The sequence below is a fragment of the Protopterus annectens genome, chromosome 8.part0 (assembly GCF_019279795.1).
Source record: "Protopterus annectens isolate FY-2018-M chromosome 8.part0, PAN1.0, whole genome shotgun sequence".
In the NCBI taxonomy this organism is placed as follows: domain Eukaryota; kingdom Metazoa; phylum Chordata; order Ceratodontiformes; family Protopteridae; genus Protopterus; species Protopterus annectens.
The window spans coordinates 363,147,595-363,173,971 of NC_056741.1; the positions used below are offsets into that span (position 1 = coordinate 363,147,595).

The 26,377-nt window shown below is 38.8% G+C and overlaps 1 protein-coding gene across 2 annotated transcripts in view; it reads right to left on the bottom strand.

The window, feature by feature from the left end:
* The window catches only part of LOC122808811, a 2,021,113-nt gene that overhangs the window by 538,059 nt on the left and 1,456,677 nt on the right, over window positions 1-26,377 (bottom strand). For both annotated transcript variants that reach the window (XM_044079872.1, XM_044079871.1), the window contains one exon: window positions 15,377-15,529. In XM_044079872.1, coding sequence (XP_043935807.1) covers window positions 15,377-15,529 — 153 coding nt within the window. The remainder of the gene's footprint in view (window positions 1-15,376; window positions 15,530-26,377) is intronic.

Consider the following 26,377-nt stretch of genomic DNA (forward strand, 5'->3'; position numbering starts at 1 on the left):
TATGCAAGCTAGAAATCCCCTCTGAGTAGTCTGTATGAAATAGAACAAAGTGATAGTGATTTCAGATGATCCCCATAGGACAGATGCTGAAGACCTTGAATTTTCCTTGTGAGGAACCCTTGTAGTTTCTCTAGTTGCTGCAGGTGCTTAGAAAGGTACATACCAAAAGGAGTATAAATACATAAAAAGATATTTCAGTGTTGCAGAACATTTTGGGAAAGTTTATTTTTTTCAGGATATAAAACACATGAAGATAAAGGCTATAGCAGTAAACTGTGTTTCTACTCATACCTTGGTTCAGCAATACCCATATTGATACAGAAATGATAAGGTGAAGCACTTAGTTTTTTGGATTAAAAATGATTCTGTTATAGCAGCTAAGGACATGTGAGAAGAGACTAAGAAGATAATACAAAAATTGAAAAGTTGGAAGCTCTTGACTGTGGATATGGATAGTAAGATACAACCAGTGAAAATGTTTCTATTCCCTTTATTATTATTATTATTATATAAAGATCAGACATACTTTATCAACCAGTGTTGAAGCTCTGGACCATAGTTAATAAGGATTTGAAGGAATGTATTTTGGGGATAGATGGCAAGAAAATAGTGGGATAAGTTGTTTCTCCCCACAGAATAAGGTAGATGTCCTTCCATATCACCGTTGTAGTATTCTTTACTAAATGGACTCCTTGCCATAAGTAGCCCAATATCTGGCCAGTATAACCGAGTCTTAGGATTTTACAGACATCGTGCATCACGCATATGCTCCCCACTCAAGGAGTAGAGCATAAAGGTGTCATATGGATGTACATACCTCAGAATTTCTTTGCCACCAGTCCGAACACCATTATTGGTTGTTGGTCCAAATGCTCTTTCTTTTGTGCTGGTTACCCAGACATCTTTCATATAAGTGCCCTGTTAGTATAAAGAGTGGTATCATTTAAGAGAATGAAATTCTGTCCCTATGTGTTTTGTTACGCACTCTTCCCAGTTGCTACAGTATTACAATGCCTGCACAGAGTACTATGGTCCTCAGGTTTTAGTTAAAGATTCCTTTTTTTTTTAAACTGTAGAAAACAGTTGCTATAGTTCATACTCTGCCTGCACAGAGCACCAAAAGCATAGCTGGTTCAATTAGTGCCCTGGGCCAGTGCTATAAATCATTGCCCAACCCCCCAGCTCTTCAAGTGAAATGCAAAAAGAAAAAAAGCCCCTCACTGTAATAAGCTGTAAATGATCAACTTATTACAATTTGAGCAACAAACCCTCCTCCCCAGCAAAAAGAAACAAAATAAATAAATAAAAGGGACATTCTTTCTACTGGCACACCAGTCAGGTGGCCATATGCATGAGCCCCAGTCATTCAGGTCCTGTTTCTATGCCCTTCCCTCAACCCTCCTTTAACATAGTTTATCAAAAAAAAAATTATTCTTTTAAACTCTAGCAAACATTTGTTTCAATTTATACCTGCCTGCACAGATCTCTTTGGTGCTCATGTTTCATTAAAAAATGCTTTTTAAACTGTAGCAAAATGCTTGCTACAAATATAGCAAACAGTTTCTACAGTTTTTCACTATGCTTGCACGTAGCGCTACAGCTATATTGTTTTACTTTTTTTTTTTACTTTGAAACTGTAGCAAGTGACAGTTTAGACCACAGACTGAGCGCTACAGCATTTAGGTTTGACCACAAATGCAATTCCGGCTTTTAAAAGCTGGTATTACATTAAAAAGTGATCGTGATCATCTGATCATGCTCCCTCAACACTTCATGCTCAGGGCTATTTCCCTTCTCACCCCATCTTACCCATGCTACTGCAGAGCACTACAGTGCTCAGACTTTAGTTAAAACTGTTGGTTGATAATAATAAAAGAGAGTGAATGATCATACGTGTGCTTTTACTCTGACGTCATTGGTGTGGAGAGGTCAAGAGAGGTCACGTGACCATGTGCTTTATAATAGAGGAGGAATTGAGGGTTGTTCCCCTCTTCCGTTTTTAACTAGATTGATTGCCTTCACGTGTGTTTATTTTCCTCTGTACATGTATGTTTAACCTGACTTTCTTGCCCTTAAGATGATACCGCCAACAGGTTATGGGCCCAGGAGGGAAGTAGGAAGCCGATGGCATAGACTATGTTTTGACGGAGATGAAAAGAATTACGAGATGTAGGAGGCAAAGTTTTTGGGACACCTGCGCTTGCTAGGGCTGAAAGATGCCATTTTGCAAAATGTGCAGCAGGACGCAGAGGATGACGAGAATGAGGAGGAAGGCGACGATGAGAAAAATGAGGAGGCCTATGCAGAACTAATACAGTTTTTAGACAACAAAAGTTTGTCCCTCACCATGAGAGAAACTGCAGACGATGGTAGAAAAGTGCATCAGATCCTTACAGACCATTATGCCGGGAAAGGGAAGCCACGGGTAATTAGCCTATACACCAAATTAACAAGCCTCCAGAAGGCTGCCAGTGAAAGTGTCACAGACTACATTATTAGGGCTGAAACGGCCATTACAGCACTTAGAAATGCTGGGGAGAAGCTCAGTGATGGATTACTAATTGCAATGATTCTGAAAGGGTTGCCTGAACTTTTAAACCATTTCCGGTCCACATCACGCAAGATGATGATAAGTTGAGCTTTGGTGAGTTCAAAACAAAGTTGAGAAGCTGTGAACATACTGAGAAATTTAATGCCAATGTAAGTAATGATAATGTGATGAAAGCAAGTGGCCTTGGGGAAAGAGTAAAAGCAGAGATTATATGCTATAGCTGTGGCCAAAAGGGATATAAGGCACGAGAATGCCAGAGAGAATATAAAGGCCAGAGACAGTGGTGTAGTTTGTGTAAAAACTCTAGCCACAGAGATGGTAACTGTAGGCGAAAGAAGAAAGATAGTTTGAAACAAGCAACTGATGCGGATGATCACACATTTGTCTTCAGAATAAATGCGCATCAAATTTGTTAATTAAAACAGAAGGGATTAATGGTGGTCACTGGCGCCACGTCACACATAATTAACGACATGAAAAAGTTTAAATACTTTGATGCAACTTTCCAATTGGAGGAACACATTGTGGAATTAGCTGATGGGACTAGAACCTGTGGGGTGGCACAGAAGACAGGTAATGCAGAGATATGGCTGCTAAACACAGAGGGGCGCAAAGTAACGGTGATGATGACTCGGGCGCTGTATATCCCGATGTATCCACAAAGCATTCTTTCTGTTAAGGCAGCAACGTCCAAGGGGGCCTTGATCAACTTTAAACAAGGAAAGGACCAACTCATCTATAAAAACGGCACCAGGTTTGACATAATTGAGTGTGATAGACTCTATTATTTAGACACATATAAAAACGACACCAGGTTTGACATAATTGAGTGTGATAGACTCTATTATTTAGACACATATGATGAAGAAAACGATAGTGAGATACATTACGATGCATCTCTGAGCTGTTATGACATTCAAGCATGGCATAAAATGCTTGGTCACTGTAATCTCGAAGATGTGTCAAAATTAGAAAAAGTGGTAAAAGGAATGAAAATTAAAGGTAAAGTTGAGCGATCTAACCTAGATTGTGAAACCTGTATGCAAGGGAAATTTGTCCAGAGCAGAAGCAGAGAACCAGATGCAAGAGCAAATGCTGCCTGTTTGAACTAGTCCATACTGATTTGGCAGGCCTAATTGAGCCAGTAGCAAAAGGTGGCTTTAAGTACACTTTAGCATTTACTGATGACTACTCCGGTGTAATATTTGTCTACTTTCTGAAAGCCGAGTGATACAGTCAAGGCGACTGAAAAGTTTATTGCAGATTCAGCCCCTTATGGGAAGGTAAAGTGCATCAGATCAGATAATGGCAATGAGTTCATGTCGAACGACTTTCAGTCACTATTGAGTAAAAATGTTGTAAGACACGAAACATCAGCACCTTACTCACCCCATCAGAATGGGACAGCAGAGAGAAACTGGAGAACCCTGTTTGAAATGGCAAGGTGTATGTTGATAGAGAGTGACTTACCTAAAGAGTTGTGGACATATACAGTAATGACTGCTGCTTTTATTCACAACAGATGTTACAACAGGTGTGTGGGGCAGGCCCCATTCTTCATGCTAACAGGAAAGAAACCTGATCTTTCAAGGATGAGAGAATTTGGATTAGTGTGATATGCATACAGACAAGATAAAATGAAGTTAGACCCAAGATGTGATAAGGGGATTTTTGTCGGATATGATAAAAACAGCCCATCATATCTGGTCTATAATCCTGACAGAGGAAGGGTCCTTAAACACAGGTTAGTCAAGTTCATTACTAAGAATGTAGCTGAATGCCAGATTCAGACAGACCCAGAAGTGATGGATGAAGATCTTAATACCAGAAGAAGTGTGCATGTTAAATCAGAATCAAAAACTGACAGTCAAATCACAAAAGAAATACAAGTGAATCACACTGAATCTATAATAAATGATGGAGACACAAAAATAAGGCAAGAAGAGGAAAGGCAGGATACACACTTCTCTAAAAGAGAGAGAAAACCACCTGCATACTTGAAGGACTATGGGTGTAAAGTTGAAAATGATGATTATGTGACAGTTAATGTTGACTATTGTTACAGACTAATATGCAACACACCACAGAGCTTTAAAGAAGTCATGACTTTGTCTAACTCAGAGAAGTGGGTCAAAGCTATGAAGGAGGAACTTGAGTCTTTAAAGGAAAACAACACATTCACACTCACCACACTGCCAGAAGATAAAAATGCAGTGGGGGTAGGTGGGTTTTCACTGTAAAAGACAATGCAGATAATACTGAGACTTACAAAGCTAGATATGTGGCTAAAGGCTACAGTCAAGTTGCTGGTATAGACTACAATGAAACATTTGCACCAACTGCAAGTATGACATCTCTACGAAGTCTAATGCAGATGGCAGCTCAGTATGATTTAGAATTGCACCAGATGGATGTACAAACGGCCTATTTACATGCTCCTATCGGCTGTGAGGTGTATATGGAGAAACCTGAAGGTTTTGAAAAGAAATCAAATAGTGATAAAAAATTGGTTTGTAAACTGAATAAGTCATTGTACGGCTTGAAACAATCAGGGCGTAAATGGAACAAAATGTTGCACGATTATCTTTGTGAAAATAGTTTTATACAAAACCCTGCAGACCACTGTGTATACACTAGACAGGCTGAAAATGAGAAAACAGTCCTAATTATATGGGTTGACAATCCCTTTATAGCAGCTAGTAACAATGACTCACTAAACAATGTAAAAGAAATGCTCAAAGCAAAATTTAAAATGAAAGCTCTGGGAAAGCTAAGACATTTTCTAGGCATTGACTTTACTCAGAACAGTGGTGAAGTAAAGATGAACCAAAAGAGGTACATCACAAAAATTCTTGAGAAATTTGGTATGTCTAATTGTAAAGTAAGAAGTACCCCTTCTGAACAAAAAACAAACTTTGAATGTGACAGTGAATCTACAGATCTAAGAAAATATTGTGAGCTTGTGGGTAGTTTGATATATGTTATGACAAGCACGTGACCTGATCTTAGCTGGATTGTAAGTAAACTTTCACAATATTTGTCACAACCGAGTGAATCTCATTTAACACTAACCAAACGTGTTAAGATACTTAAAAGGTAACTGGACAGAGAGCTGTGTTACAAGAAAAGTGAAGGGAAACTTCAGATTGTAGCATACAGTGATGCAGATTGTGCAACAGATCAAAACGATAGACGTAGTACAACAGGTTATTGCTTTAGCCTTAATAGGGACGGGCCTATTATTTCATGGAAATCAAAGAAACAACAAACGGTGGCTTTATCTACATGTGAGGCAGAGTACATTGTATTGGCAGCAACAACACAGGAGAGTTTGTATCTTGTGCAGTTGTTGAGTGGAATGGATGGAGAGTGCAAGTATGTGCCAGTAACAATATTTGAAGACAATCAAGGGGCAATTGCTTTATCTAAGAATCCAGTAAGCTGACAGAGATGTAAACATGTTGACATTAAGTATCATTTTGTGAGGTCAGCACTTAATGATGACAAAATAAGCATTGAATATTGTCCAACAATGGACATGGTTACAAATAACTTTACTAAACCTGCTACGAAATCGTTGATTGAAAAGTTCATGTATTACGTATTTGAGATGTGAAGGAAAAGTTATCCAAAAATATGATCTTAAATGTGTCTATATACAGCATAAGAGCAAGTGGGGGTGTTGGCTGATAATAATAAAAGAGAGTGAATGATCGTACGTGGGCTCTTACACTGACGTCATTGGTGTGGAGAGGTCAAGAGAGGTCACGTGACCATGTGCTTTATAATAAAGGAGGAAGCACGGGTTGTTCCCCTCTTCCATTTTTAACCAGATTGAGTGCCTTCATGTGTGTTTATTTTCCTCTGTAAATGTATGTTTATCCCGACTTTCTTGCCCTTAAGATGATACCGCCAACAAAAACAAAATAATTTTCCTTTACTTTAAAACTATAACAATAAGTAAAAAGGTCACACAGAAAAACCAATTGGTTAACAAATACAAAAAGAAAAGTCTAGCAAAGCTAGACTTTCAACTATGTGATACCTTAAACCTCTTGTATCAGAGGCAACATGGGATATATGCAAATTACCCTTTAAGGGTATCGGGTGTTTCAGCTAAATGGCAATTCTGTATGTCCATGACTTTTTCTGTTACTTTTAAGTCTATTTATGGACAATTTCAGGCCAATAAAGCCAAACCCTCTAGCTGTAGACATGCATGTTTCTGCCTTCTGATGGTATCATAAGCACAGCATAAGAGGAATGTGCTGGGATTGGCAGATAGAGATAGTCAGTATGAGAAGGAAATTATTAAACTAGAAAAATATTTTGTCAACTAGGGTTATAACAAGGAACAGGTCAGGCAAGTCTGCCAAGCTACAAAATGTATGAGAAATAATAGAGTTAAATCCTATTTTTCAGCCCATAGGGCATCTGGTAACACTAGGACATTTGATAGTAAAAGAAGTGTTCCCCTGTGTCTTACTTACACTAGGGATAGCAAAGTATTACATGATATTTTTGTTAGGAATTGGCATATCCTTCAGTTAGATCTTAAAGTGGCAGAGCTTATGGGAAATAGACCATGGATGGTATATAAGAACACAAAGAACTTGAGGCTTAGGTTATGTTATCTGAAGATCCGAAGATTGACTCACAGTTAGTTTCTATACCTAAGGGTATGGGTACAGTTAAATGTGGTCAATGCAATTTTTGTGAATATATCCAAGAAGGGACAGAGTTTATACATCCTGACTCTGGTAGATCTTATGTGCTAGAGACAGATGCCAACTGTAAGTCTAAGAATTTCGTCTACCTTGCCTGTTGTTGCACTTGTGCATCATTCTATATCGGGGAAAACAAATAGAAGGTTAAGGGAGAGACTACGGGACCACATGTATTGCTTGAGGAGGGTCATGTATATAGTGCTGTAGCCAAACACATTTTGGAGTTAGGCAGGCAGCACCATTTTAAGTTCAGTGTCTTGGAGATTTTACATGAAAATATCAGGTTAGGGAACATTAATAACATCACCGAAGAACAAAAATTAAAATGGATAATAACATTTAGTGCACATCTGGGGAAGGGACTCAATGACCACCTATCACATCAAAGATGAAAAATAAAAGATTAAGGAAATAAGGTGAAATAGTATGGAATCCTACGTCCTAGTATTTTTATTATTAATGCAGTTTTATTGCCTGTATTTTCATTGCCTGTATTTTTAATGTCTGTATTTTCTCTATGTAACTTGGCAATGAGTGGGTTACTTGTTGCTAATTAGAAATGACTAGTGGTAGTTTGTTTTAAATCTATGGGAGGTTATAAGTATGAGTTTCATGGTTGTTTTTTCATTAAGGTCTGAGGAAGCAAACTTACTGTTTGTGAAAGCACTTACCTGACAAACATTTTTAAGAAAGACTGCGGATTTTGAACATTTGGAGACTCTGCTGTGAGCTGCTGGAAGTGGATTTTGTTATTTTATATATTTTATATTTATATATATATATATATATATATATATATATATATATATATATATATACATATATATAAATATGGATTGACTTTATAATCTCGAAATATTGAAATATCAAATTTCAGTATCTCGAGACTATAAAGCCGAACTTCCGAAATAGTGAAACCCACAACCGTGAATCCAGAAATGTCAAATTTGCAGTTTTGGTGTTGCGCTACGTGACATGGTATGTACTGTGTGCCTGATTTACATTTGGTATGTTGATATGGTTGGAGATTAAGGCAAGTGAATATTTTTTATGAGTTTTGTGTAGGGATTTGAGTGTATGTGGGTGTGTTCAGAAGTTTTAGGTGTGGGTTAGGGTAGGTAAAAGTATGAGTGTGTAAGTGTTGAAAGTGGTGGTGTTTGTACATTTGTGATGTGTGTGTGCGAGGGGACTGTAGAGTGTGTAGTGGTGAGTTTACTGTCTTTTTCTGTTTGGTGTGACCTCGGAGTTAGTATATATAAGTAGTGAGGGTGTGGGGGGCACAGTCCCCCCCCCCACATTGGAGGTGCAGGGGGGGCTTGCCCCCCCTGCTTATATGTAGGGCAGGTTTATTTATTTGTATTGTTCTGTTTGTGTGTGTTTTGTTTGTTGCAAAGTGGGGAGGCCAGTGTATGTGTTGTGTGATGCATGGTGTGTTTACGTTCTCTGTTTTGAATTTCACGTTTTTCGGGTTTCGATTTTTCGGCTTTATAGTCTCGAGATACTGAAATTAGATATTTCAGTATTTCAAGATTATAAAGTGAATATATATATATATATATATATATATATATATATATATATATATATATATATATCTAAAACCATGTTGACCATATAACCTCCCCCCTGAATTTCTCAAGATATTAGCAAGTGTTATAGCACACCCAGTATCAATTGTTGTAAATATGTCATTACAAGAATCCTATGATCCTTCCTTCTGGAAAAAAGTCACATATAACCCCACCACATAAAGGGAGACCTCAAAAGAAATATCCAGCTGTAGACCCATCGCCATCCTATCCCTCTCTCAAAAAAAAAAAAAAAAAAAAAAAAAAAAAAAAATATATATATATATATATATATATATATATATATATATATATATATATGTAAAGTACCCGCAGCAACTCATTCAGCAACAATTCTTGGCACCTATGTAACATAGCTTTCTCCCAGCATGTAGTACTACCACTGCCTTCATATCATTCCAGACATCAGCAAAGCTAGCACCAATGATAAATTTGTATCATCTTTATTCTTACACCTAAAACATTCTACACAGTATTGCACAGCAAACCTCTACACAAAATGTCTTCCCTTGGCATCTCATACACTACTTTCACCTTGCCTGGCAGACAACAGTATATTAAAAGCTAATATATTCTTCCAGAAATCTTTACACTTCTTCCCAACAAACCTGTCTCGTAGAATACATAGATGGCTGTTGTCGCATTTGCTCCTCTGTTAGCACAGCCCATCTTTATCAAATAATACAGTAATTTTTTTAACTCAATTGAAAGCTAGTTCTAATGAGTCAGTTACTTCTCCATTCCATAAAAAATACTTATTCACTCTAAAAAACAAACAAACCCCCCCCTAAACTTCTCCTGTTTTTCCATGTCAATTAGCCTTGACAACAGTAACTTCAAAATCACCTCACAAAACAACAGTGACATTGAAGTAGCATCTCATTCTAAATTGCTTGGCATGATCATAGTTGATGGCCTAAAATTCAACCTACATATTCTAAATTAATTTAAGAAAACACACTAAATAGTAAAGTAACCCTAGCTAGCACTTTACTACTATCACTTCTGTATGGAGCACCCATTCTTCCAAACATTTAAACCTCGCTAAAAAGAAAACGTGAGCAAGGTTATGACAAGATTGCAGACTTTGCTGCAAACAAACCCAATCAAAGCCACCATTGTACTACACTAAAAGAACTAAATTGGTTTGAACTACCTCACCATCTTAAATACACCCAATTAATCACAGTGAGAAAAATAATAATCCTTCTGCCTGCCCAGCTCTTAGTACAGTTTTCCAAAATTATACCATACAGCATCCCTTATGATCAAATGACAAGCAACTCCTTATATTACACAAACCAAACAAATCTGTAGTACACACTCCCTATATTCTAATGTGGTAGCAAAAACCTGGAACTCACTCTGTATAACTGGCAGGTCATCACCCAACCTCCACATGTTCAAAACCTCTTTAAAACATTCATAACTAATTCTTAGCTTTACTCATGTTCCTCACCAGGCTAGTCTTATCCTATAATCTATTTTCATAGGTTCATAGATTAGTACTGGGCTAACTACCCTTGTGGGCTATTTTAAGTCTAGCCAATTACCCTGTGTGAGAATCAAACCTTGCACCTTCTGTGTATAAGATAAACACTTAAATCATTATGCCAACCCCCCACCACTCCATTTTTCTCTTTCACTCCATCTTCTAACCACAGATTTAGCTCTCTCACCACTTACTTGCAGCCATCTTTTCCATTTATAATCATTTGCATTTTTCTGGCCTTCTCTGTCTCTCCTCTACCTTAGTACCATCCCATATTCCACTACTGAAAATCTTACCCACTTCTTGTGATACCAAAGTAGATATCTTTCAAATATGAATTTTTAATTTGCAAATATATTTTTGTACTAATTTTATACACGTACTTTCTCTTCTCATATACACCTATTCATATTTATGAACAATCTTTGTGCTGTCTCATCTCTGACACTTTGTCAGCATATTAATAATCCTTTTTTCAACTAATCACTCTTTTGATTTCTTGTATTCTCCATACTTCTCTCACATTTGCTTCCATCTTTCTCTCTCTTCACCTCTTCTAATTTATACAAATAAAGCTTAATTCTCTCACTAGACAATTTTAATACTTTTTGATTACTTTGTATTATATTGTATTATAACTGTAAAAATTACAACCTTTGTTAAGTCTGTTGCATTATATTGTACTTGTAAAAATGACAATCCATATAAAATGCTTGTATTTGCTATGGTATGCTGTTTTGCTTTTATGTAATATGTTTGAGCTTTTCTGCCCAGGCTTCATCTGTAAGCGGGTTACTGCCCAGTCTGACCTTCCCAGTAAATAAATGTTAATTAGTAAATAAAATGTATGTTTAGTTCATCCTTTTCCATATACTCATCATACCATGTCATCTTTTTTTAACAACCTATCCCTCCTTCTCTGTTATAGAAGCATCATCTATATATGGTATTTTATTGAGATAACATTCACTATCGCAACTTATTTTCTTACTCAATCATTACTCCTTTATACTTTGAAAATAAACTTACATAACTATTGAAGAAAACCGTACTCAAGGGAAACCATTGTCTCACACTCTTCTTTATAAAAACTTGGACCCACAATGCTTCCTGGTACAGCGTTCTTATAATCCATATTAGACTTTTAAAACTTATTAGAGCTGTCAAACAGAGTAATACAGCCCTTCTTAGTTCTCCCTTCCAGCTCCAGTGCAGTTTGTAACTACAGATGCCTCAAACTTTATGGGAATCAGTGTTTATGGGAGTAAGACTGCATGGTCTATGGAAAAAAGGACAGATCAATATACCACTTCAGTAAAAGAGATGTCGGCAGTGAAAATTATCGCAACTCTCAGTTATCTGTGGTCCCCAGGACTATTAAAAGTGATTACAGACAACACTACAGTAATGCTGTACATAAACAAATGCGGGGAGGAGGGTGGCAGATCTTACTCTCTGTGCAGACTAACCATGGTAGCCTAGGATACACTTTTTTAGCACAATCTCAATCTACAGGCATATTACATCTTGTCATTGCAAAATGTTGTGACATACAAGCTGAGGAGTACTAGGACAGAGCCTCATGGCCTGTCTGTCTCAGGTTTGTGATTATTTGTGGAGTTATTGTCCTCTTTCCTTTCTTGCTCTTCTGTTAAGATTCATCTGTGGCTGAGACACTGGTGCCCCCCCCCCCCCACACACACACCTATCTGCTAAACAGGAATTTAAGGAAAGGTTAGTAGAAATTATTTAGGAATTATTAGGGAAGACAGACATTTCTTCAGAAAAATATAGCTAAGGAGTTGGATAAAATGACAGTGGAGTTTAAAAATAGGGTAGAAATAAAAGAAAAATATATGGCTAAGACTAACAAGAATTATTTAGAGGGACTGACAAAGGATAAAGTAATGCAGAATACTGGGAATCTCACAATAAGAAGAGGTGCAACTGCAGAGTTCTGAAGAGAAAATTAGGGATTACCTGGATAAAATGCATGAATTTAGAAAGATTACTGTTAAGCTTTGTTTCTTGACAATAACTCCACACTGCAAAAGCTTTTAGCACAACAACTCAAGCAACAGAAAGGTGGAAAGGGTTGTTGCCAGTCTTAGGGAACTTGTAGTAAGGAAAATAACCAGAGATCCTGTAGAGCTGTTAGAAATATTTTGGATATTTTATGAAAATCTGTATAAGGCAGAGAAGTGTGGAAATCAAGAAAAAGTACAAATGGAAATATTTATGGAAGAATTAAACATATCAAGATAAGAGGTAGATGAAGCTCAGTTATTAACAGAACAGATCAGATAAAAATAGTGATGTATAACCAATCTACAGGAAAGTATCCAGGAACAGATGGTATTTCTGTAGAAGTTTGGAAGGTAGAAGGGAAGAAAGGAAGTAGTAAAGATCTGGAAGGTTTTGTTTAACAGTATTTTAAAAGGAGGAGAAACACCAGCATCCTGGAAGAAAGCTGTGGTGGTTGTAATACCTAAAGATGGTAAAGACCCATCAAATCCAGCTTCATATAGGCCCTCTCTGATTCTAAAACATGATTATAAAATGTTTATGTCTATAATGGCTAAAAGAATGGCACAGGTACTGCCAAAATTGATAGATATGGATCCTTGTGGTTTTATGGAGGTAATGAAACAGAGGAGAAGTTCAATAAATAAGGAGAGACTGGAATTTTGGATGCAGATCCTTAAAGAGAATAGCAATAACCATACGGGATATTATATTAATAAAACAGCAGAAAGTATTCTAAGAACGAAGTGTGAATGGAGATTCTGCTGGTAGGGATGACTGCAATTAGGGCTACCGAGAATAGGCAACCAGGGGTGGAATTCACTGGAGAAAACTAGCAAAGTTACCAAGGTACTGGCAGTGATTAATAGAATGGGAAGAGGCCAAGAATACATTTTGAGGGCAGACTAGAGATTGCCTTCCCTATCAAGCACTGCTATTAGAGTACAGGCAAAGAAAAGGAATAGAGGAATCCTAAGTGAAAGCCCAGCACTGCTACAGTTTTTAACAGAATGTAGAACAGAAGCTGCTGTTAAAAAAGGACAGATAGTAAGGCATATAAAATATTGCATGATAACTACAGGAATCAATCCCAGGAGGTTAGAAAAGATTGGGAAGAGAGATTGGATTAGCAATTCACAAAGAAACAATGGGAGGATGTATGTATGGCTCCCAGATATGCAACAAACTCTACATGGTTTAGGACTTTTGATTGGAAGTGTTTGCATTGGTATTTTTATAGTCCAAGCAGACTCCAAAGAATTTTTTTTCCTCATGCAGATTGTAAATGTTGGAGGGGTGATGGGGAAAAAAAGAGGTAGTTGGAAACATATTTTTGGGGAGTGTAATGAGTTGCAGACGTTAAAATTCCCTGCAGACTATTCTGTCAGAAATATTGGGGGAGCAAATTGGAATAACTAAGGAAATTATTTTTTTGTCCTGTGATACAGGATCTGCATTGCCTAGACATAGTAAGGCCTTGCTGAGTTTAATTCTGTTGGCTGCTAAAAAAAAACAGCTACTAGAAAATTTAAGTCTAAGCCTAAAACTTGAATATTATAAAAGAGATAAAAGAAGTGGAAGAAGGATCTTTAGAAAAGGGAAGGAGTAAATTACAAATAAAAGAAAAATGCGATATTTTATATAAAGTTGGCCTGATGGTAGTTACAAAGGAAAACATATGTGATGTATAATGAATGTACATAAAAAAAATGTTAATATGGTTTATTTTCTATTCTGTTAATGTATTTTTGTCTATGTCTTAAGTGAGAATTTAATAAAGGTGTTTAAAAATAGTCTGAGCAGGTTATACTTTTCTGAGTAATAAGAGTGGATATAAGAGTTGTGTAGTATCTTTTTATGAAAACAGAACAAAGATTCTCGTTTATCTAGCAGAACAATTTGAAAATTTTTCACAACTTGCATCTCACTGTGGAAGTTTTACCAATCTCATGATTCAGTGAGCTGTCTCATGAAGCATAATGCACATACACTGCTATTATACAATGACCCCCCCCATTAATATTCCAAAATGTGCACGCTGATTGTTCAGCATGCACGTTGTAAATCAGAGTTATAGTAATGGAAAAAGATCCAGTCGCCCGGACTTTTTCCATTAGTATAACTCTTTTTTTACAGCAACGGAGAAAGCAAGATCTCCGTTGAGTTTGTACACACTGTCTCACTATGTTAAATGGGTTTAACATAGCGAGACAGCTTTAAAAAAAGTAAAGGAGATCTTCCTTCTCCATTGCTTTTTTTAAAGGTGTCTCGCTATGTTAAATGGGTATAACATAGCGAGACAGCTTTAAAAAAAGCAACAGAGATTCTCCATTGCTTTTTTAAAGCTGTCTCGCTATGTTAAACTCCTTTAACATAGCGAGACACTTTGTAAAAAGCAATGGATATCTTGCTTTCTCCTTTGCTTTTGCCCACAGCTCTGATGTACTGCGCAAGCATATGCATGCGCAGTACATCAGAACTGCCGCAGAATACCAGACAGCTGCGGAAGGGCAGCAAGGAGGCATTATACAATGCCATTATTTAAGATAAGCAATTATTTTTTTTTCTTAAATAATGTCATTGTATAATAGCAATAACCCACTTCTGGGTGTGGTTAATGCTGGATTTACCTACGGTTGTCTTTGTTTGGCCACTCAGGCTTTGCCCTCGTGACCAAACCTCACCAACTGTGGGTAAATCCAGCATTACCCACACCCAGGCATGGGTTATTGCTATAATGTTTCACCTGCAACAGTCACAACAGTGGCTGGCTATTACATGTTAGTTCAAGTAACAGTTTGATTCCCAAAGACATGACAGGCATGTATACCATTATTTTAGTGACAGAGCAAGGTTTCTTAATTCCCACAAACAAGAAAGAAGAGTTACGATTTACAGACATGTAACTGTAGCTGCAACACCTCTGCCTAAGAACAGACAGCTTTTCTGCTAAGGTATTATAGCCTTCTAGCTTCATGCATTTTTTTCTTACCTGAGACGTTTATAGGTTTGCTCTTGGTAGGATTGATTAGTTACATAGGGCAGATACACCTTCCGGAAATCAGGGCAGTGTTTCAGGATCACCTCACAAACACTGAAATGTAAGATATCATCCTCCAGATTGTCCTCCAGGTCTGCTAGGAAGCTGAAAAAATAATGAGACAAGAAAGTAATAGGAATTAAAAGCAGACTTCTTTTAAGAAAGAATATTTTCAGCTGCCAAGACAAATTAGGTTAATTAAAAAATTCTGCATTTCCACTGGAATTTAAAATGGAAAACTAACCATTCAGTGGTAGAAAACAAGTTTCTAATTAAGTAGCTCTCCACTCCACTGACTAAATATTCACCCATGTGAATTAAATGACTTCAGGCAAAGTCCTTCTATCTCCCTTATGAACAAATCTCAGAAATGAAGCCTTGTAGACTGGATTCATTTTTTTTCTTTCTTTTTGCTCTCACTTCTCAGAGCTGCCACCAGCTTTCCTTATTCATTGGGTCTACTGGACCCACATTTGCCTCTCCCAAGCTCAACTTGACCTACAGCTGTGGCTGGTGAGGAGATCTAGGACACTAGTGCAGCTTTATATTGCTGCCAGGGAGTATGCGCTATCCCCATCACCCCAAAGCAACATTGTGAGCTTCTCAGTTTCTCTCTTCAGGAGGTTTACGCAAGATTATACTTGTTCAATCTCCTGATCAAGCAGTATACCATCTGCAATGCACAGCCCACCCAACTCTTAACACAGTTAGTGCAGTAAGCCTAGGCTGCCCCCCGAATGGATGAGCAGACTTCAGCCACGCGCACTCATCCTCCCCCTGTCCAATCTTTTCAGCACAATCACAGGTAGTCTGGGACAGAGTAAGGACTTTATTCCTCTCTGCCATGGGTCTGAACCTTGTATAGTGCATTCTTATTAAAAATCCAGTCCATATTATAAACTCTGGTATCCTTTGACGAGCTGAGCACTGTTTCCAGACTATTTTTTAGGCACACTGATTTTCCCAAACCTCATCATTGTATCTTCACTGTATCATTAAATGTCCAAAGTGTAAATATCTCTCATCCATCTTGCTGTTTATTTTATTTCTTTATTAATTTGACATTTATTAACTAGGTTAGTCTGGCTGGGCAGATTGCCCTTTTTCAGCAGAGACTGGAGGAAAAAAGCTCCAGGTTACATAAATTTAGTTATACAGTCAAAAAAAAGCAAGACATGTAGCAAATGAAAGATATGTTCATAGGGTTCATAGGTTAGTACTAAGCTAACTGCCCTTTCGTGCCATTTTAAGCTTAGCCAATTATCCCTTGTGAGAGTCAGACCCTGCACCTTGTGTTTGTAAGGCAAATACCTTAACCATTAGGCCGCCTACATTATGCATAGTAAAAATTGAATAGGAAAGAAAAGTACATCAAATAATATTTGTAGCATGCAAATAGAGATACCAGGAATAAATCATAGTTCAGAAAGTACAGTTGTGTACACTTACCATAAATGTAGATGTTCGAGTGTATTCACTGTTGCAGTTATTACATTTGGGTAATCTGCTGGCAGGTTGCCCTCAGTCGGCCTGATTAACAAAGTCTTGGGTCCTGCGTCAGTTGCTGTCCCTTCTTCCATGACGTCAGGTCGCCACGGGTATAAAACATGCAGCCGACGCCATTACATCAGTTTTTCTTGCCCCAGATGTCAGGTGCCCCGCAAATGAGGAGCAAAAAAAAAATATATATATATATATATATATATATATCTATATAGATAGAAAATTTAAAACACAAAAAATATACCTCCAAACAAAAGCAAATACACCAAAAAGGCTTTTAAGCATAGTAAAAGAAAGGAGAGGTATAGTAATAGAAAAACAGGGGGCTGAAGGGTGGGTAACCAGGACTGCAACAGTGAATACACTCGAACATCTACATTTATGGTAAGTGTAGACATCTGTACTATGTTCTTTGTGTTTCAATGTTGCAGTCATTACATTTGGGTAGAATCCCAAAGCTATGGTTGGGAGGATGGAATTATACAGCATTAGGAGCAACTATAAGGCCCAGCAGGACAGCAGTGGCAAAGACAGCTCTGGATTTAGAGAAGAGAGGTGAATGGTAATGCTTGGTGAACGTATGAATTGAGCTCCAAGTAGCAGCTTCTAGAATGTCTCTGGTAGGAACCCCTCTGAGAAAGGCTACAGAAGTAGATGCAGCCCTGGTGAAATGAGATCTGATCCCCTTGGGGATATGTTTACCATGGTGCATATAGCAGAAATTAATACAATGGCTTATCCATTTGGAAATAATTTGCTTTGAAATAGCCTTTCTCTCTGCCCCTGCAGTAAATGCCACCAATAGTTGCTCAGATTTTCTTAGAGATTTCGTCCTGTTTAGAATCTAAGTTGTCTGTGTACATCCAATGAATGCAGAACCTGCTCACCCTTGTTCTGTGGATTGGGGAAGAAAGTTGTCAGATGAATGGTCTGATTAAGAGCCACACTGGATTCCACTTTAGGCATGAAAGATGAATTGGTCCTGAGAGCCATCCTGTCCGGATGAAAAATAATGAAAAGCTCCACTGCCATAAAAGCCTGTAATTCTGAAATCCTTCTAGCTGAAGTGGCTGCTAAAAGACAAGCTGTTTTCCAGGAGAGATCTGCAGTAGCAGCTGGCTCAAAAGGAGGGAGAGTGAGTTTTTCCAAAATAAAATTGAGGTCCCATGCAGGAATAGGTGCTCTCCTGGGAGGTCTTAAATTTTTGGCCCCTCTGAGATACTGCTTTAGTAGAGGATGAGAGAAGAGGGGAGGTTCTGTGTTGTAATGAGCTGAAATGGCAGAGGCATGGATTTTTATGGAAGAAAAAGATAGACCCTTGTGAAGCATCTCAGTTAAGTATTGCAGAATCTGAGGAATATTGGACATTGCTGTGCTTATTCCTTGTGATTGGTTCCAGGCACAGAATCCTTTCCATTTGTCAGCATAAGATTTTCTAGTACTAGGCCTTCTAGCCTCCAAAATGACATCCATCACAGGTTTGCTGAGGGATTCCAAGGGTGAAATTAGTTGATTAGCCACGCTGCAAGATTCAAAGTTTGGAGCTGAGTGTGCAGAATTTGGTAGTTCTGCTGAGACAGTAGGTAAGGTGTCTGAGGCAGGTGCCATGGAGGAAGGTGTGACACATAGCGCAGGAGTGGGTACCAGTGTTGCCGAGGCCAGTCTGGAACAATTAGAATATTTTTTGGGTTGTCCAGTTTGACTTTTAGTAGTACTTTGGAGAGCAGAGGCAGAGGGGAAAAGCATAGACTGAAAGGTTTTTCCAGCTGAATGATAGAGCATCCACATTCCAAACTTTTTTGTGATGAATTCTTGTGCAGAATTTGTCCAACTGATAGTTCTGGGGTGAGGCAAAAATATCTATGTCTGGGCTCCCCCATTTGCATGTCAACATGTTGAAAACTTGTGGTTCCAGTTTCCATTCGTGTGGGTCCATAAGATTTCTGCTTAGTTCGTCTGCCAGAGTATTTAGCTTTCTTGGCAGGAATTGAGCTTGTAGTTGTATTTGATAGTTCAAGGCTGTGTTCCACAAAGCCATGGCTAGGCTGCAAAGGGGGTAGGAATGTGTACCCCCTGCTTGTTTATGGACCACATAACTGTGGTGTTGTCTGTCTTTATCATTAGTTGTCCTGGATGAAGGTAGTCCTTGAAGGCTGTCAGTGCATTCTGTATAGCTAGCATCTCTTTTTGATTGATATGTAGGTGCATTTGACTTAGACTCCATTTGCCCTGAATGCACTTCCCTGCCAGATGAGGCCCCCAAGCATAGTCTAATGTGTCTGTAGTCAGGGTTTGGGCAGCAGGGGGTGGAGTGAATGGCAGTCCCTTGTTTTGGTGGCAGGCCTCTGCCCACCATAGGAACTCTAGTTGCAGGCAAGGTATAATAGGAATCATTGCTTCCAGACTGTGACAATGTTGACTCCATAAACTTTTTAAGTACCACTGAAATTTCCTCATATGCAGTCTTGCATATGGAATTAGAAGAATGCAGGAGGCCATGAACCCCAAGGCTTGCAGAATTTGTCTTGCAGATAGCAGGGTTTTTGTGGCCACCTGTTTGAAGTCAGTCACCAATTGAATTTGCTTTTCTGGCGTAAGGTAAGTCATTTGGGCAGTTGTATTCAAGCTTCCACCCAGGAATGTAATTTTTTGAGAGGGTACCAGTTGTGATTTCTTTTCGTTTATGGTGTACCCAAGACAAGTTAGAACTCTTTTTACAAAAGCCAGATGCTTTAGAAAAATGTCCTTGTTTTCTGCCTGAATTAGACAATCGTCCAGGTATGGATATATTGGAATATTTATTTGCCTGCAAAATACAATTACTGGTGCCAGGCACTTTGTGAAGACCTTGGTCGCAGTAGATAAGCCAAAGGGCAGTGCAGAGAACTGGTAATGCAAGTAGCCTGCTTTGAAGCGGAGGTATCTTTTGCAAGATTCCCTGACTGGGATATGCAGGTAAGCCTCTTTTAAGTCTAGAGTTACCAACCAGGCATCTTCACCTAACATAGGTAGTAACTGTTGAAGAGTCAGCATCTTGAATTTTGGAATATCTGGAAATGTGTTTAGACTGGATAAGTCCAGAATTGGATGCCATGATTTGTCTTTTCTGGGTACCAGGAAAAGTCTGGAATAGAAACCTTGTCCCTTTTCCTCTTCTGGTACTGTTTGAATAGCCCCCATGCTTATGAGGGATAGAACTTGTTTCTGGGCCTCTGCCCACTGATTTGGGGGCAGATCTGGCCATCTGTTTGGGATTGGCAACGTGTGGAAATGAAATCTGTATCCCTGGGATACTATATTTAAAATCCATTTGTCCTGGGTAATAAGTTGCCAGTTTTGTGCATGAAGTGCCAGTTTTCCCCCCAAAGGGGCGGCTAAAAGGTAAGTGCTTGGTGATTGTAGAGGGAAGTCATTGAGTCTGTTTACCATAGGGAGGTGCCTTGTTGCTTCCAGATTTGGAGGTGGAGGCACCCCATTGTTTCGTTCTAAAAGATCCTTGTGACTGAAACCTGGAGCCTTTGGAATGTCTTGATTTGACTTGAGTGGCTCTCAAGGGGACTGGAAAGGACCAGTTCTTAGTAGGCCAGTGCCTACTAAATCTTGGAGGTTGCATTTGTAAGAAATCTTTCACAGTTTGCATAGATTTAGCTTTATCTTCCACTTTTTTAACATTTCTTCAGCCTTATTACCAAATAGACAGTCCTGTTGTAAAGGAGCATCCAACAATTTTGCTTTAACATGGTCAGGCAGAGTTTGCTGTTTGAGCCAAGCATACCTTCTTAGCACAGATCCAGTTACAGCAGCCCTGCAAGAGGCCTCCAAGGAATCAAAACCACATAGCAAACTATGTTTTCCAACTTGTTCAGTTGAATGTAATAAATCCTGCAAATCTTTATTTTCCACACAGTCAGAGATTAACATAATTTTCTGTTTAAGTAGTCCCATGATATGCTGTTGATATTTAAGCATATGAGATTGACAGTTTAAAGCCCTGATTGCCAAGGTTGCAGACGTGTAAACCTTCATACCCCATCTATCCAGCGCCCTGGAATCTCTATCAGAAGGGGTAGGATTTTTAGCAGTAGAGGCCTTAATGCCCTTGGGACCCTGAGAAATGGTTTCAGGATCAGCAGTAGGATTTTTGAAAAGGAATTTGTGGGAGTCAGGAACTGTCTGGCTTACTAGGAGCTGGAGGCAGAGAATCAGGAGTCATACTAGATTCTGAAAAAACATAATCAACAATGTCTAGAACAGGAGGTATAGCCAAAGGCCTATGCTGAGGAAGAAGAAGAAAATCCCTAAGTCTCTTTTTAGATTCAGAGAAATCCTGACTTTCCCAGTGGAAATGTTCCCTTAAGGTATGTAAAGTTTCTCCAAAAGAGAAATCCTCAGGGGGAGAAGCAGAAGGAATGGAATCTTCTGTGTCAAGAGTCCTCATAAGTAGGTATAGATAAATCCTGTTCAGTAGAAGAATCAGAAGAAATAGAATCCTGATCAGAAGATTCATAATCAATGTCTTGCCTAGGCCTCTTAGCAGGAGGGGGTTGGCTACCCCTGATCAAGGTAATTAAATCTTCAGCCATTTTGATCATTTGCTTTTTAGGCATAGGGGCCTGCACACGTGGCCCAAGCATCATTTTTTAGACATATAAGTAGATTTTGGCCTTAGTTTTGAAGATGGCGTTGGTTTAATATACAAATCTTTAGGCCTGAAAACACCCTCAGAAGCCGGTGCCTGCACAGCGGCTCTGGACCCATCTTAGGTAGAGACATCCGCGGGTTCAATACTTAAACCTCTTGTGGCATGCCAAACTCCGAACGGGTCTCAGTAGAAGCCTGTGAATCAAAAGTAGCGGGCATCAAGGGCTGAGAAAGTGCCTCACTGAGTACCTGCGAGCTAGCAGCTGGCTTAGGAGAAGCATCGTCATCAGTTTTGGACTTTGACGGCCTGTCTCTGTATTTTTCTTTGCATTTTTTAGGTATTCCAGTAGTTGGATTGCTAACTGATGTCATTTCTGGATAGTTAAATCATGAGCCAAAATATTTAGAAGCAAAAATGTACTGACATTTAATAATGCGTTGATTAAATCTAGCAGAAAACCGACAACAAGGTATGTTATGATCAGGGCCTAGGCAAGAAATACAGTACAAATGAAAATCCTTATGAGGTATTTGCTTCCCACATGTAATGCAATTATTAACTTTTACTGACATCGGTAAGGAGCAAGAAAAAGTTTCCCCAACGGGGTACTTAGCTTTTAGTTGAAGACTTCGGTTCTGAAACTCGAAAATGAAAATTTCAGGTGTCGGCTGACCGGCATTTGCGAACTGCTTCTGCTTTGGGCACTGCACGGCAAGAAAGACTGATGTAATGGCATCGGCTGCATGTTTTATACCCCTGACGACCTGACGTCATGGAAGAAGGGACAACAACCGACGCAGGTCCCAAGACTTTGTTAATCAGGCTGACTGAGGGCAACCTGCCAGCAGATTACCCAAATGTAATGACTGCAACAGTGAAACACGAAGAACATCTTTGTATTTGTTGTCCTGTTGTAAACTTAATCCCAGTTGCTACATCTTTGCTGTGCAAATAAAGTTTTTTTTTTTTTATATTTCAGCATTTGATGCCCACTCAGTACATTGGTAAAACATGAGCAAGTCAATGAAAATAAAAAAGAATGACTTCTAATATTATATGTTGTGGCTTCCAAATAATTTTTGAGACTGGATGAACTATGATGAGAATAACACACACAATTTTTGAGACTGGATGAACTATGATGAGAATAACATACAGGACAAATAATTGTTGAGACTGGATGAACAATGATGAGAATCCCACAGAAAAAACCTACAGAAGCATAGGAGAGGTTGATAATATCTAGAGAAGTGGCAGGTTTAAATGTGCTAGATCCACTATTATATCCTGAGGCAGCTCAGATCAATATTTTATATCTGTCAAAGATAAAATCTTATAACAACAAGTGGAAGGCAGTTAACTTTAATTACAAGCACTAAGGTCTTGAAATTTTGGAGAGCTGCATTTTGGAGGTATTATGAGCGACAGAATGAGCCACCTTATGTAATAAAGCAACCCATCCTGCATGAACTGTTTTTGAGACCATGGTTGAGGTTGCTGCTACCAAAACATTAAAGTAGGTTGAGTTATCAGGGTGGGGAGTGCTTAAGAAGATAGTGGGAGCATGGGACAAAATTGATTTTTGAGTGTAACTTTGGTGGCCAAGTGAATAGCGGACCTAATCTAACCTAACCTGTCATGCGAGTATGTGCTGAGAAGTACGTTGATACTGAAGTTTGAGTAGATGCTATGCACAACTAGACAGACAGGTATAACTGATTTATTAAATAAGTCATTTTATCTATGATATTGTAAGCAAAAGGGAAAACATCTGCAGTGAAAGCATTGATTAGCAGGGCATATATAATGCATATATAATGCCTTGAAAAAAGTTAAGATGGATGGATGGATGGACAAAAGAAACTGCTGCAGGAGTGGCAAGTAAGTCTTGGATGTTTAAACTTATCCCTTCATGTGGTCTTGTGTGTGTCAGGTGCTTAGGTATATGGCTAAATTATGCAGGTTTAGAATTTTTGAATGGGAATATTCACACATATATTTAAATAGTACACAGATTAAGTCCTAATCTCCTTAACTGCATGTTGAAAATGTTGGAAATGTCTGATTCAAGTCTTGGGAAGTTGGGGACACATTTTTGGTCATTCTCAATACATTTGACCTCTCTTGCTAATATATGAAGAGTGGAAAGTATGAAGAAAAAACGTTGCAGAACACTGCTGAATGTCCAAATGTTTTAATAAAATCCAAAGTCAAGTAGAAAAAACTGTACAAATCCAACTTCAGTAGGCAGTAAAAACAATTACAGATGAGCGCTTTCGGGTGTAACCCTTCTTCTGCAAACTCCACACAGAAGGCACCCCAGCCGAGAATTAAACCGGAGAACCTCTTGCTGTGAGGCGACAGCATTAACTGCTGCACCACTGCGCCGCATGGAAATCATTTATCTTAAAAGAGGATTACAATAGATAACCTGAATAAAAGCTGGCTGAGAATTCAGGACACAGACATCACTGAAAAAATACACAGTATAATTAGGCACTGGAAGTTATTACTGATTTTTACAAAGCATTGGCCAGGGAACAGTCCTCCAGGCATTGTGTGGTAAAAATGGAAGGAAGGATATGCCTCACTAAATGTGGCACAACAGTCGACAACAGGGATAGTGTAGTGTGGCATGGAGAGGATGAAACATGACTTGAAAAGCCTGCAGGAATATTTTTAAAGAGTTATAAAATGAAGTACCTTGGGAAAATAAATCTTGAGAGGCGAAAAACAGTAACAGCACTGAATACAAGACCATTAACTTGAAAAGCATAGACATGAACAGAAAACTTACCCACTGATGGGGAATCAAAGTGATAGTGTTCTTCATCAGTAGTTTTATGTGGAAAGACAAAATGTGTATATCTTCACAGCGCGAGGAGGAAGGCACAATGGGATCATCCAGTTACTTTAAGAGAATCAACACAAACTTGGCTGTCAGACCTTTCAGAAAATAGCTACATAAGAACAAACATACATATTTTAACACAGAATTTGATGTTGTCAATTTTCATTCAGTCCTCAGCTTATGGGCTCAGATCTGATCCCTCTGATCTGACTTGGTCGTTGCAAAAGCTCATGGTAACTAAAAACTCTCAAGCTTCTTCCTTATCCATAATGCTCCTACCCCAAGTATCTTAGATCTTGTTTGCCACTATACGTGAAAGACATGCTGAGCATTACTCTCGAGCCGATAAGTTTGCAAATTTGAAATTTCTGTATTTTTCCTAGCAAAACCTTTCTAATTTTTGTATTCCTTTTATTTTTTTATAAACTAAAAAAACTCTTTATTTTCTACTTTTGAATTTTCTTTTTAAAATCTGTTTCTTTCTTCATTATTGTTCCTACAACAGCAGAGAAAGAAGAGTCCAGCTTGAGCTGGATTTCTAAAAATGTCTTAAGTGCGGGCATAAGATTCCATTATAGATGTCCGCCACTTTATGTGTGTATTTCCTGGGTCCTCTCCATTTACAAGGAGATTGCTCTATCTGTTATGGGTTTAACCCTAGAGCCCCAGTAGAGAGAAAAAAATAAGTTGATATTAAAAGGGCTTCTATCTTCTTTTGGAAAGGCTTTATCTAGAACTATGTCCCCCAAAAATCTAAAAGATCTAAATCTCCTTCACTGAGCCCTTCTATCACTTCCTCTAAGGCTTCAGAGCAACCAAGAAAAAGACCGCCTTCTAATCTGACTTCTCCTTCAGATCCTAAAGGAAAAAAGACTACATTTTTGGATCTGACCCCAACCTCGGATCTGAAGCTCACAAAAAGGGATTCATTGGATTCAACCTCAACATTAGATTTGAAGCAAAAAAAAAGACATACTGGATCAGACTTCATCAGAACCGATGCATAAGACAATTGATCCAGCTACTCCATCCAATACAGTTTACCTTCTAAGGACTAGCTACTCCCCTTCAGTAAATCCAGTTCCTTACAGGGCCCCCCTTTTTTTGGAGAAACCTGGGTTCCCTTTGGGATTTTCCACTCACTCTTCTAGGAGCTTAACAGAAGAAGATGTAGAGAGAGTGGTGAGAAGAATTCTCTCAGTGCAGAATCTAATGGTTGCCCCTTCAGGTCAGGAGGTCCAATCTTCTGTCACATGCCCTCTTTCAGTTCCTCTTTTGGCTCATTTCACTGTCTGAGTCCTTGAATCTGAGCCATCTGGATCCATCTGATCAGATCTGAAGTTCACCATGAGAAGTTTAGTTTATTCAGATCTGGAGAGCTGTCGGAGCAGAGGCTTCTCTGTCAGATCCAAGGTGTTGGAGTCAACTCAGTTGTTGTTGGAACCTTCTCTGCACCTCGAAGCCTTGACAAGGCTTAGCTTTGCTCCAGCTTCTGCCTCGAGGTGATTGCCTTTGGAGCAGGAAGGGGCAATGGGCCAATGTCCTCTCCCTCTTTGGGGAGGTCTGCCTTAGAGGCTATGGAGAGAGCATTGTCTGTCTCAGCTACACAGATGGTTCCTACCCCCCCGGATCCTCAGTCTACAGCCTTGATGCCTCTGCAGTCAGAGTCTTAACCCTCTTTTCCACAGGGACGGCCAGTACTGAAACCCTAGGCTTCCCAACTGGTATCCTGACTTCTTCTGATACCTCCCTAGAACATCCCACTGAGGAGGTCCCTAAGAAGAATATGTGCAGTGCAACAGGAAGCACTTGGACTCCCCAGAGGAGTCTATCATAGAAGATACAGACTTGGATGAAGATGAAGGGTCCCCATGGTCAGCTCTGAAGATGTCTCATTTGGAGGCATCTTTGAAATCTTAAAACAGAGAGGTCGCTGGACATCCAGAAATTCTTCATC